Source organism: Setaria viridis, chromosome 9 (assembly GCF_005286985.2).
Source record: "Setaria viridis chromosome 9, Setaria_viridis_v4.0, whole genome shotgun sequence".
Lineage (NCBI taxonomy): Eukaryota > Viridiplantae > Streptophyta > Magnoliopsida > Poales > Poaceae > Setaria > Setaria viridis.
The window spans coordinates 37,956,179-37,969,770 of NC_048271.2; the positions used below are offsets into that span (position 1 = coordinate 37,956,179).

At 48.2% G+C, this 13,592-nt stretch overlaps 2 protein-coding genes across 2 annotated transcripts; both read right to left on the reverse strand.

Moving 5' to 3' along the window:
- Window positions 1-1,923: 1,923 nt before the first annotated feature.
- LOC117840011 (uncharacterized) lies at window positions 1,924-9,686 on the reverse strand. Its single transcript, XM_072291192.1, has 3 exons — window positions 2,928-9,686; window positions 2,616-2,847; window positions 1,924-2,537 (listed from the first exon to the last, which is right to left on the reverse strand). The coding sequence occupies exons 1-3, from the start codon at window positions 2,976-2,978 to the stop codon at window positions 2,305-2,307; spliced, it is 516 nt and encodes a 171-aa protein (XP_072147293.1). The 5' UTR covers window positions 2,979-9,686; the 3' UTR covers window positions 1,924-2,304.
- A 1,177-nt stretch (window positions 9,687-10,863) lies between these two features.
- LOC117840010 (uncharacterized) lies at window positions 10,864-11,579 on the reverse strand. Its single transcript, XM_034720465.2, has one exon. The coding sequence runs from the start codon at window positions 11,507-11,509 to the stop codon at window positions 10,982-10,984; it is 528 nt and encodes a 175-aa protein (XP_034576356.1). The 5' UTR covers window positions 11,510-11,579; the 3' UTR covers window positions 10,864-10,981.
- Window positions 11,580-13,592: the final 2,013 nt, after the last annotated feature.

The following is a 13,592-nucleotide window of genomic DNA, read 5'->3' on the forward strand; positions in this document are numbered from 1 at the left end:
GCAAGTCTCACGACGTGGCAAAAACAATGTTCTAGTGGGAGACAAGCTTTATAAAAGAGGCGCATCATCAAGAGTACTCATGAAGTGCGTCTCACGACAAGACGTCAAGAGCATGTTGGAGGAAATTCACAAAGGCATCTGCGGCAACCAAGCATCCTCACAAACGATCGTGGACAAAGCTTTTAGAGCAGGGTTCTATTGGCCTACAGCTCTCGCTGACGCTGAGGAACTAGTCCACCGATGCCAAGGATGTCAATTCTTCGCCAAACAACAACACGTCCCTGCCTACAAGCTGATCACCATATCACCCTCTTGACCCTTCGCATGCTGGGGGCTAGACATGATTAGCCCACTGCCTACGGCGCCTGGAGGGTTGAATCTAGTACTGGTGGTGATTGACAAGTTTACCAAGTGGATCGAGGTGAAGCCAGTAACCTGCCCCAAGGCAGACAGAGTATTCGACTTCCTCAATGAAATTGTCCACCGCTACGGCTTCCCTAATCGCATTATTACAGACCTGGACTCCAATTTCAACAACCATGAGTTCTGGGAGTATTGCGAGAACAACAGAATTGACATCTGGTATGTCTTTATCACTCATCCACGGGCCAGCGGCCAAGTTGAACGCGCCAAAGGGATGGCATTGGAAGCTCTCAAGAAAATACTAAATGATATTGAAAACACTAAAGGGGGCAAGTGGCTCAAAGAACTACCCAATATCCTTTGGGGGCTTCATACCCAGCCGTGCAAGCCTACAGGACAATCACCCTACTTCTTGGTCTACGGATCGGAAGCTATCCTCCCTGCCAACGTCATGTGGAAATCTCCAGTAGTCGAGCAGTACAAGGAGGGCACAACAGAAGAAATAAGGCGTCTAGATTTAGACAGCCTCGAAGAAGCTCGTTGTGCAGCACTCATCTAGTCCGCAAGGTAGCTAGAAGGAATCCACCGCTATCCTGATCGCAACGTCAAAGAAAGTTTATTCAATATAGGCGATATGGTCCTCAAGCGTATCCAAGACGCCAAGGGACTGCACAAGCTAAACTTGCCATGGGAGGGTCCATTCATCATGTCCAAGGTCACTAGACCTGGGTCGTATAGGCTCCAACACCTCTCTGGTGAAGATGTCGACAACTCGTGGAATATCGAGCAACTCTGTCAATTTTATCCTTAGTTTACATATTCATGTAAATTAGCCATCAGCCCTACCTGTAGACTTACAATTTAATAAAGCAGACTTATTTTTTATCGTAAAACGACTACTTATTTCTGCCTGATTACGGCTTGCAAAAGCAAGTTCCTAGAGCTATTTAGCTTCCTGGCAATATCGCCCAATCTGCAGCTTGTAATAACAAGTCTGTTCAAAGCTATTCAGCTTGTAGAGTAAAAGTGCCTACATGCGGCTTGTAATAACAAGACTGCAAAGAATCTTTCGAGTTATTCAACTCATCGGATAAAATTGTCCAAACGCGGCTTGCAAAGACAAGTTTGCAACAAAATTCGTGAGTTATTCAACTCACTAAGATAAGTCTGTTCCCTAGAAACTTGCAGAGAAGGAGTCGTCAGCACTTCGGGAGTTATTTAAACTACCCGAGATATTTTTGTCTAGTCGCAGCTTGTAATAACAAGTTCTGCAGTTCCAAGGTTTCAAGAGCACAACATCAGAACAACCCAGAGAGGTTGTAAAGATAGGCTCCAGTCGAAGAAATCTTGAAGAGCGTACTCGCCTAAGGGGTCTGACTACCTATATGCCTCGAGTACTCGTACTCCGCAGAAAGGAGTAGCATCCTAAAAGTACTCTACATCGTGTATCTGAAGAGACACATCAGAGTAGCCTTCTGCGCAGACACTTACAACTCGTACGAGCAATCATCATGGTAGTTCATAAGATGCACTAAAATAACAAGTTGAAAGAATTAAAAATTGCAACAAGACTTAGAAATATTTACATTTCATTCATACCATGTTTATATTATAAAGAACTAATGTTTACTTTTTACAACGACTACTCAAGGTCTAAATGACTAGCTACTTCCTTTGCGATAGGGTCCATCTCCTGCAGGTACTGCTGGAAGAGCTCATCAGAGCAGTCCTCTGTTATCCCTTCCGCAATAGGAGCTAGGTCCGCCTGCAGGTAGAAGGACTTCAGGCTAGCAGCTGCTTCGAGATCGACTCCGCTATCTTCTGGACGTAGCTGGTGAACTTTGCTGGCACCTCCTTGAGTATCTCAGACAAAGGGCGGGGCTCCACACCTTTAGCTGGGGGCTCCACCATGTCCGCAATAGGCTGAGCTACTTCGGATAGTTACTTTAGAGCAAGCTTCGTAGCCTCAAGCTCGGCCTCGCGCTCCTGGAGGGTCTTCATGGTGTTGACCAAGTCGACCTCCCCATCCTTGCGCATCTTCTTCTTCTTCTGAAGGTGATGGTCCAGGTTTTCATATAGCGTAGATAACTTATCGTGATAGTCCGTCACCTGATAGTAGGAGTTCTGCCAATCAACAACTCGACCCTGGAGATCTTCTTTTGTCTTCTCGAGCACTGCAGGAATAATTCAAAGGAAATTCAGCATCACAAAGTGGAATTAGTACTCGAAGACTAAGGGAGAAGACCAATTACCTCTCAGTTGCTGCTTCAGAGATTTGTTGCGTTTCCTGAGACGGTCCTTCTTCTTCTCGAACTGCTGGACATTGTTTCGGTACTCGACGGATTGTCCGTCGTACTTCATCAACGGCCGAGAGGAGTACCCCCTCTCCTTCGCAAGCTCCTTGGCAAGTACCTCAGTACAGATTATTGTGTCCCCGTGGCCCTGGAGCATCTGAGGTTTTCTCCGGGAGTGCTTGATTACATCCTGCACAACAGAACAAGCACTCGTGTCACGATACGGGTACCGATTTCAAGTTATGGAATCAATGGGGATCAAAAGCTTACCGCTGCATATGCACCTACACGGCGGTACATTACCCTCATCTCGACCTCCATATCTATGTCAAGTAGTGGGTCGTCGATCAGTTGGATGTCTTCAATATTAATCTCGCCAACTGCTAATGGCTCCTAATGTGTTTCAGCATCTGCTGCATTGAGCGGAACCATGGCACAGCTGGTCGACGGGCTCGGCTCAGAAGGTGGGATGGCCGCCACAACTCTCATCACCTCTGCGGCTTCAGTCTCTACCTCTGACTCAGGGGCTGCAAGAGTAGCCACGGTGCCAGAGGTAGTTGACACCGCGGCCACAAGCATTGGTTGCTCGGGGGCTGGCACCATAGCATCAGTCAGCGAAGAAATCATGTTCTGCATTGATGCAGCTATAAGTGATACGCCACCAGGATTTGTTGCCGCCGCAGGTTGTTCCTTTGGCGGCAGACTTGTTGGTGTAGGAGCGATGTCCTGGACTGAGTGGCTACTGCCATCAGTCACATGCTTCGGGCTTGGACCTCCAAGCTCCATACATAAGATAAGTTGTCAGAGACATATAAAAAGTTGATAACAAGCTTTAATTAGTACTCAAATGGAGTACCAATACTTACTTTGAGGATCCCCTCAACTTCAGCGAGGGGTCCCCTGATAAGCGCAGTGGCTTGATGGTTGGAGACGACTTCTTTAGCGCGGCTTGTTGGGTTGCCGGGCGATCCTCGCTAGCTCTCAAAGCCGCCTCTATTCCTTGCGTAGTCCTTGTGCTGCCAGGGTTCGCCCTAGCAACGAGGGGTTCTTGTAGGATCTAGGATACCGACTAGAGGAGGGGTGAATAGGCGGTTTCAACTAAAATCACAGCACTATAGAAATTTAATTAGTAACACAAGAGAAAAAATATTTCTAACTACTCTATAACTAGGCGAGGGTTTGCAACCTAGGGTGACAAGGTATAATTCAAACTCTAGGAATGTATTTGCTCAAAGTAAATTGCAATAAAGAGATTGAGCAAAGAGAAGACCGAACACAAGAGATGAATTTTTCCCGTGGTGTCGATGACTTGCCGATCACCCCTAATCCATGTTGAGGTGGATTCAATGCTTGAACCGCTCCTCTATCAAGACACCGCTTGATGTTTGAGCCAGCTTGAATCAAAGAACCTCTCCAAACCTCGATTCCACTAATGTTGCTCTTCACCGCTTCGGCGAGGTGAGTACAAACCCCTCACAAGAATAGCCGGAGCTCCTTTACAATCCTCCTTGAAGGGCTCAATGGCTCCACAGCCTCCAAGCCATCTAGGAGGCGGCAACCTCCAAGAGTAACAAGCAAATGACGCTTGCTTGAAGACTCCCTAGTGCCACAAAGCTCAAACTCTTGATGCAATGCACTAGGATGATCTCAATCTCACAAGAATGCAATCTTTAAGCAAAGTGAGTGAGTGAGAGGTGGAAGAAGGCTCAAGAATGCCAGCAAAGCTTTTCAAAGTGCCAAGAGACCTCACCCATGCTCGGGGGTGAAGTATATATAGCCCCTTCTTCCAAAACTAGCCGTTGGATTACAAACTCGTGAAAACTGGGGACTGGCAGACCGTCCGCCTCATAGGGGCCAGACCGTCTGCCGTTCAAGTCCAACGACTGAAGGGATACGAGGTAGACTACGCTAGCACAAAACAAAATTTTCTACTGCGTAAACCAGAAAAACTGTCGTATATGGATCACGGGATTACCACTAGACACGCAGATGCGGAAGTTGATGAAGCGCGTCGGGGTAGTGTAGTCGATCACACGTCGCCGCAGTGTAGTCGAACACGTCCACATCCAGCAGCTCCTCAGCAACTCGTCCATGCAGCAGTGTCCTCTTCGCGCGGCAGCTCATCAAGCTCCTCGTCGGCTCGTCCAAGTGCTGCAGATGCAACATCTCCAAGGTATCCACACGTACGGGGAGGAAGCGTTGCAAGCCGAACTGCTAGGTCCGCGAGTGCAACAAGGCGAGGGCGTGGGGGACGCGGCTGAGGTTCAGCCAAAAAAGGGGTGAAACCCTAAGCCGCCCTCACCCCTCAATATATAGGGGTCCCTGACGGGCCTATAGGTCCAAGGCCCGTTAGTACTCCCAAACCTGGTCCAATTTGGATCGTATCCTCATTGGGCTTCCAGCCCCTTAAGTGTGCGATCCTATAGGTTCATATACGCAAAGACATGGCACGAGTACTCCTACTCGGCCAATAATTAGTAACGGCCTCTAGCAAGACGTGCCAACTCCTATGCGCACACGAAGATCATATCAGACGAACCATCATAACATCACGTTCATGCTATTCCCTTTTCCTCATGATATTTGGTCGAGCTTCAAGCCGACCTCTCTTTCTCGATCTTGTGATTCGAAATCCCTCTCTAGGTTAACTCTTAACCTCACGTAGCATGGCCATGCATTTCCGGATCCAATCATTCGAGGGGCCCAGAGATATCTCTCTCAAGTAGAGAGGGGCAAATTCCATCTTGACTGACCATGCCTCACAGCATGCTTCTTGACAAACCCGAAAGCTACCTTTATAATTACCTAGTTACGGTGTAGCGTTTGATAGCCTCTAAGCAAGTCAATCCACATCTTGAGTACATACGACAATCTCAGGTCTAAGGACAAAGCGTACACGTTGTGTAAAGAGAGAACTATGTAATTCGCGTTGGGTCAGTCCTAGCACATGTCTCTACATGTGCCCACATTATTAGTTTGACATCTCCATATCCATGACTTGTGAAACAATCATCAACTAATACATGTGCTAGTCTAATATTCATGTGTGTCCTCATATGAACTCCGACTAGGGACAACTTTTAGAATAACCATACAAGTAAAGAGTTTCACACACAATTCACATAATTGCAAATTAATTCAAGTAGCCTTTAATGGATATTCAAGGAACACAATATAAATCATGGATACAATGGGATATCATCATCTCTATGATTGCCTCCAGGGCATACCTCCAACATCGGCTACTACAGCATGTAATGCATGTCAGACTGTGCCGTTATAGAGGTGGCGGACCGTCCGCCCTTATAGGGTTGAACCGTCCGCGGTATACCTTTCATCGCGGTCAGTTCGAGCTTCTAAACTGCGGATAGTCCGCTCAAACACCTGCGGGCAGTCCGCCTCTAATAAATGCCCCTAAGCCCAAAAATATGTCTTTGTCTAAGTTAGCATGACCGTCCGCCTCTAAGGCACGGACCGTCCGCCTTTATACAGTCAGCACTCTTCTAGATCATCTTTTTCTTCTCAACTCTTTTACTTTCTCAAACTATGTTAGTCCATATGCATGCAATGCAATTATTTGAGCAAAGTGGCACTATAGAACCATCAAGCAAATGAAATTGACCCCTCTTGATAGTACGACTATCTAGGCTATTAATCCGGTCAATTTACATCCGCTAAGCACCTCTTGACCGGTAAAAATAGAAAACCCTACCATATACCTTTGCCTTGAGCTTTCCAAGGTGCAAACCATCCAAACTATCACCATAGCATCCTTTGAAGCTGAATTCAATTCCGGGACTAACCTATACTCATATTCTCAATGAAATTGTTAGTCCACAAAGGTCGTCATTAATTATCAAAACACAAGTTAGGGGCCAAGATGCTTTCAGTTTTGGATCATCTTCAATCTCGATGACCTCCTCTGTTACTAGCAGCTGCTGTTATACGACTTCAGTAGTCATCCCCTCCGCCTCGGCCACCTCCCCGACTACCTGCAAACCACCATGACCATATTGAGTAGACATGGCGGTATTGGATTTACTTACTAGTACTCGACCCTCAGGATTTTGCCCTTCCTCAAAGGTTATTATCGCTGGAGGTACGTCTTCGGCAGTGAGCAGCTTCTTCACGGCACACTTCCCAGCGATGGTCCGCTTCTTCCTTGGCGACGGAGCCAGCGCAGCCTCCAAATCATCTTCAGCTGCACGTTTTGATGACCCGGAGGATGACCCAACCTTGTCAGACAGCCAGGCCTTGATCACGAACTCCTCTGTAACTTCAGAGTCAGAGCTGCTAAAGGACTCAATTTCTTTTTCTTCCTCCTCTATGACTTCAGTCACGCTCGCTATTGTATGAAGGCGAGGAGCAACGTCAATGTCTTCTGCATCAGGAGGAGGAGGAGGGGAGCAATACAAGTGTACGTCTTCCTGCATAGGCAGACAATTCAGTACGTTAAAAATTACCAAAATGAGTACTCAGGGGCTGCGGCCATGGTACTTAGAATTCTTGGTGGGTTGGCAGTGCAAAACTCTCGCACAATCGTTGGGATTTCACTCGCATTTTTGAACAGGCGCCTCAACTGCACTATAACCTCAACCACACTAAGTTCTTTCGGTGACATCCTAGACGGGTCATTGACACCTGAGTAGTCATAGCCCCAGGTGCACCGCAGTTGCAGGGGTTGAACTCACCTCGTCATGAAGCTGAAGGCTACCCCGACTCCTGTTAACCCCTGTTGCTTGAACTTGGCTATTTGGTCTAGAAGTTCAGGTAGCTGCAAGCAGTCTCCATGGTTTGGCTCGTCCAGCCACCTATTATTCCAGATAGGACGGTGCCCTGTCACCTTGGGGAGCTTGAAGTCGTGGTTGCCGATATAGAGCCACTTCTCTTTCCATCCATAATGTGAGTCAATGAGCTCATAGTCCAAGTAAAGGCCCTTGAGCTTCTCTCTCATCTGAATTCTAGCCCCACCGACTACTTCAGTGTGCTGCATCTTCGGCTGTGGCTTCACACGGAAGAACTTCCGGAACAACTGGAAGTGGGACTATATCCCCAAGAAGGCTTCGCACAAATACACAAAGATTGCGGCGTGCAAAATGCTGTTGGGGTTCAAGTGGACTAGTTCCAACTTGTAATAATCTAGCAGGCCCTAGAAGAAATCTGATGTAGGTAAAGCCAGACCTTGCTCAATGAAGTGCGCAAAGATTACCATTTCTTCCGGGTAGTCCTCCATTGGCCAGGGTTTGCTGAAGGCAAGTCTCCAGTTGATGACATCTTTTCCTTGGAGAAGGTTGGCCGCCACCAACACCTTAATGTCTTCCTCCTCCAGGCACATGCTGGAGTCAGCGAAGCAGTTTGATCTGTCTTTCCATACTTGGGGCAGGGAGTTGCATCTCCTTCTTCTTGTCTACCTTCTTCTTCCCGCCTTCCACCGCCTTGGTGGCAGCTGCCTTCTTCCCCATCCTTTTTGCCATGAGGGTCTTCCTTCGCATACGCTCGAGGGCTAAGTGGTGTGTGTGTGTGAGGGGGGGCGCTAGCGCTCGATGATCAGGCAGCGGCAGCACTAGGGCTGCAATGCGAAAGATGAAAGGACAGAATGCAAAGGTAAAATGGAAGGGATGCTTTTGTCCGTTATTTATAACCGCGGCACAATAATAGCATCGGGAATAAAGGAATATTCAAGTTTTAATGGACTCGAAGATTTCGCATCTGATTAGCAGTTACCAGTATTTTCAGAAGAGATAAGGTTACTGTTGATGGATGATCACGTTGACTAAAGGTTGATCGTTATACCCACCAAACTAGTCGTGTAACGGCTCAGGGGCTGACGTGCCCATCGGCTAAAAAGTTTTTCTCTAGATTTTAAGGGAAAAATGATGCAGATTGACCCTCAGCATAATTCTTCGATTCAACCTAAAGCTCACTCCATATGGAGTGCGACTTTCATCGCACTTCCATATAAAAATTCAAGATTGAAGATTCAAGATCAAGTTAAATAAGGCTTGAGCACATTCTAGCCGCATGGCAGTACTGGGGTACATTTAAGAACTCAACACGATGGAGTACTCGAAGAACACCAAAACTAGTTGGTAAGGTCTACAAAAATACTTGGAACTGCTGCATTTGACTAAAAAAATACTCAGGGGCTTGTCGTACATACATATATGGGTCCACCAGAAGATTTGGATAGTCCTAGATATAGGGCTGGACACTGAGACGTGTCAGACATGCAGGCTACGGTGCAAGACGGTGTAATCTACGTGGCAAGATGGGAACTAGTCGAGGATTAGGAAAACTACTTGTAGCAATTAGAGTAGGACTCATCTAGTCAAATCTGATTAGTATTCTTGTAAACAACCAACTTAACCCTGCCCCCGACAATATAAGGTGAGGCAAGGACCCCTCCAAAGCAATTCAATCTAACCAACATACAGGATGTAGAGTATTACGCAATCTAGCAGTCCAAATCTGTCTAAATCGTATGTTTGTGTTTACCTTCAAGTTCCTGATCTCAGCGAGCTCCACGCACTAAACACTACCTCGGGCTCCCCCCTCGGTAGGTTGCCGGGGACAATATCTGAATTGGACCGATCACACTTGATTCTACAATCCGCACTGCTGAAACAAGATAACTGTTAAAACAAAAATTGTGCCTTTCGGTAGCCTCTTTCTTTAAGGTTTACTACTATCTACTGTTGAACAGCATCTCTTTTGCAGATGGTAACCGGTGAAGAAAGTTTTCTGGAATGTTGTTTAAACTGCATGGCTTGCCTACTGGATTAAAATGATAGGAGGGCTGATCTAGAGAATCTAGCTTCCTGTAGATGCGTCCATGTGGACACTGCTCCTGCAACATTCAGAATTCAGAACGAAATCAGATGGACCTATGAACAACCGAACCTAATGAATTTTTTGTGGACCCATGCTAAAAATGTTCATAATATTGAGCAACAATTATAGGTATATATAAGCTATATGGTATATGCATCTTTCATAAATAATACTTGGGGCCCCTACATGGTACTTGGCATATACAGCAGAACACCGGAAACACCCCCCCCCCCCCCCCCCCCCCCCCCCCCCCCACAGTTGGGCTTCACTTGCCGACACTAATGAATAAAATGTCAAACAGAGGAAAAACACAGCCCATCTACATGTTGAAATATAGCACATGATTCCTTCGTGGAAAGAAAATAATGTGAAAATTCCTACCTAAACTCCCACATTTTCAGTTTCAAGAGAAATTTCTCAGTAATGTTGACCTCAAATTACCATTCACTATTGCATAGAGTTATCGAAAGAGGCAGACATGTAGCCTCAAGGGATCACAGTTCATCAGTTTGTGCATAGTCTTTCTCGGAGATTGGGTATCTATTCAGTGGTCGACCTGTCACACATTTTTTTTCTTTCTGATTGATAAAAGTGAGCGCTAAATCGACTTAATGACTTGCCATTATGTATGCCTGCTCACTTGTGTTGACACATTTCTCTCCTCTTGCCCTCGCCCTGAAAGTCTGATAAGGACTTGAGCAAAGAATAGTCAACAAAGTAATGTCGGTTCTGGATTTCAGTTTCAGTTTTCTTTGAACATTTGAACCTCTTCTTATTATATGTCTGGGAGAACACGGAACTTTGATTAGATCTTTCACGAAAATCCTATCAGAGAAGCAAGGGAACAGTAGGAAAGTATGATTTGATCTCACGGTAATCTTATCAGAGCCACTGCACACAACTGTACCATTGTGGATTCATGGCGTTAATTGAAATGGCAAATGGCTGACAAGAAATCAGAGCAGAGCTAGGACTGCAGAACTTAAAGTAGCATTGCAAGTCTTGGATGCAAATGCAAGTTCAGATGCATATAATATATTTCAGTGAGATGGGTTAAAAACATGAGCCATGCGGGAAGTAAAAAGTTTTTGCCCACACCTAGACAAACAAGCTAAACTACTTCCAAAATTAAGAATGTTGCAACAATGATTTCCAAATGTTCTTGTCTAGGCGCTCAAATAATCTTATATCATATTTGCTCAAATCTGAAGAAGACCTGGTACTTGCTGGGACTAATGTTAGGGAGACGAAGCTAGCGATTTAATCAGACAAGGAATGCACTTGAAAGTTGGTTTATAACCTGAGACAAAAAGAGAGTTTACCAATAAGCTATAACTTACAGTAGAATGCGTCGTAGTTGAAATGCCTGTGCCGCTGTGCAACTGTTCATGTATTGCCATTGCAAACCAAGCATTTCGTCGAACAGAACGGGTCCCAACCTCTAGATCCTAACGCCATGGTGTGCCATGGTGGCACCATGGCAACGGGAAGCATCAGCCGCGCGCGTACAGCGTCCTGAGGGTGTCCACGACCGGGCGGAACCCGTCGCGAAGCGGGACGATGGAGACGGCGCGCAATCGCTCGTCTCCGGCGCCGGCGCTCCTTTTGTTCCTGGTAGGCGCGCGCAGCACCACCCGGCACATCTCCCCGCGCAGGGCATCCGCGGCGGCGCAGGCCGAGCCCGGGTGGGCGGCGAAGAAGCGCGCGAGGTTGTCGGCGGGGCAGCCCATCAGGGTGCGCGCGGCGCGATCGAAGAGGACGACGGGGACGACGCGGTCGTGCGTGGCGAGGGAGAGGAGCAGGCGGTAGACGCGGGCCGGGGCGGGTTGTACGCTGCCGCAGGCGAAGCAGGAGGCGGCGCCGTCCGGGAGCGCGAGTTCGCAGCGCGGGCAGGAGAGGTAGGAGAAGTCGGACGTGTCGGCCGCCACGATGGTGCAGAACGGCGGCGTCCAAGCCGCCGCCGCGCCGCCGTCACCGCCGCTGGTGCACCCGGCGAGAGGCATCTCTGTGGGGGCTCCCATGTAGCTTGTGCTGGATAAACAACCTGGCTTAAAAGCCCATGTCCAACTAACAGGCTCAACTTATAGCAAAATAAATTCAACGTTTTATGAGAAATAGATTAACATTTAGAAACAGTACATTCAATATTTTTGAAAAAACAACTACTTTCAACATCTTTCACCTCCTACTTCAACATTTGTACAAATCGGGTTCAACATTTTTTCAAATAAGGATCAACATTCAAAAAAATTTGTATCTTCCTCAATCTTAAAGCAGCTTTTTCCTCAACCTCATGAAGGCGGTGTGTCCAAGGGGCACGCGCGGAGCTCGTGCGGCCAGGGGCGGCGGCGCCCGGGCATGGGGAGGGGGGCCGTGAAGGCCGACGTGCCCCAGGGATGGCGGCGCTCGACGCATGGTTGGGGTGACCGTGAAGCACGTCGGCAGGGCGGCGACCGGGAGAAGAGGGCAGGGCATGGACAGGGTCTAGGGTTGGGGAGATCCAATGAACTAAACTTCTTGCACGGGTCTCAAACACCGAAAGCCATATAGGGTGTGTTTGATTGCTTGACTAAGGGCTAGCGGCTCCCGGAAGCCACCCAGACCATTTTTGGTTGCCTGGTTAGGTCCTGTAGCCAGGCTCCACCAATGTAACTAAGGGGGTATTTGATACGATATACTACACTTTAGCAGGGTCACATCGGATGTTCGGATACTAATTAGAAGGACTAAACATGAGCTAATTACAAAACTAATTGCACAGATGGAGTCTAATTCGCGAGACGAATCTATTAAGGCTAATTAATCCATCATTAGCAAATGGTTACTGTAGCACCATATTGTCAAATCATGGACTATTGGGCTTAATAGATTCGTCTCGCGAATTATACTCCATCTGTGCAATTAATTTTATAATTAGACTATGTTTAATTCTTCTAATTAGTATCAAACATCCCATGTAACATGTGATAAACTGCAAAATACCCCAAGCCCCCATAGCCAAACCAGAGATAAACGTGGAGATCTTCCATCCCCAGCAAGCCAGGCTTGCACAACCCAACCGCACCCATCCCCTCACCCCCCGGTAAGTGCATGTTCTCCACTGGCATGGCGCAGCGACGACGTACGGTCGGCGGGCACCGCATGGCGGTGTACGACCGATAGGGCCCGCAAGGTGGCGCGCTTGGCCGGCTAAGGCCCGCACGGCCGGCGGAGCCCAGCGTGGAGGCTCGCCCGCACAGCCGGCAGCGGCTCGCACGATGGAGGGGCTCGCCTGAGAGGCCGGCGACGGCCCTCACGACGGAGCTCACTCGCGCAGCTGGTGGCGGCCCGCACGGCAGAGGGGCTCTCCTACGCGGGCGCCGGCGGCCCCCGCGGCGGAGGCTCTCGCGGCACCAACGGCCCGCACGGCTGGCGGTGGCCCACATGGCGGAGGGGCTCGCCCACGATGCCGCCTCCGGCCCCGAGGCACGACCTCGCCCGCCCGGGCGGCAGCGCCCCTGCGTGGCGGAGCTTGCTTTGGGGGAGCCGTGCGTGGTGGTGGCGGAGGAGTTGAGCGTGGTGGTGGTGGCAGAGACAAAGCAACCGATTTGATGGAGAAGAGGGAAGGTGAAATAGGGTGGTAACTTCACCCGTGACTTGTATAAATTTATTTTAATAAATTGTACAACCAACTAAACACAATCTTATGCTAGCCAAACTTAGAATGATCAGTAATGCGAATTGCATTGCACTGGAGAGGTTTAAATTAACATGACTGTCCTTTTTAGAGGAGCCTGATTTAAAATAAGAAGGACGCACACAATCAACACACTCCACACTCACACTACACGTATAAACACGCGTGCGCGTTTATACATATGCTTATGGAAGATATTGGGAGGTTTAGACCTCCAGTGCACAGGAACGTGTAATACTACTTACGCGTGTGTACTAAAATAAGCGCAATCGGAAAAAACCCCGTGAAGCACCTAGGTCTCGATCGAACCGAACCGGACGGGCCACCCGAGCTACGCTCGGTCTTCGATGGGAGCCTGACTATGCAGCCAGGCTAGAATAAGCAGCCAACCAAACAGAACCGTAGCAAACTGGCTGCCGGAAGCCCAA

Coding starts and splice junctions, on each gene's coding strand:
- LOC117840011 (XM_072291192.1), bottom strand. CDS start 2,978: ATGGAGGTCGAGATGAGGGTAATGTACCGCCGTGTAGGTGCATATGCA. Junction 2,848..2,927: donor GTGTAGGTGCATATGCAGCG/GTAAGCTTTTGA, acceptor TCTGTTGTGCAG/GATGTAATCAAGCACTCCCG. Junction 2,538..2,615: donor TCTGAAGCAGCAACTGAGAG/GTAATTGGTCTT, acceptor TTATTCCTGCAG/TGCTCGAGAAGACAAAAGAA.
- LOC117840010 (XM_034720465.2), bottom strand. CDS start 11,509: ATGGGAGCCCCCACAGAGATGCCTCTCGCCGGGTGCACCAGCGGCGGT.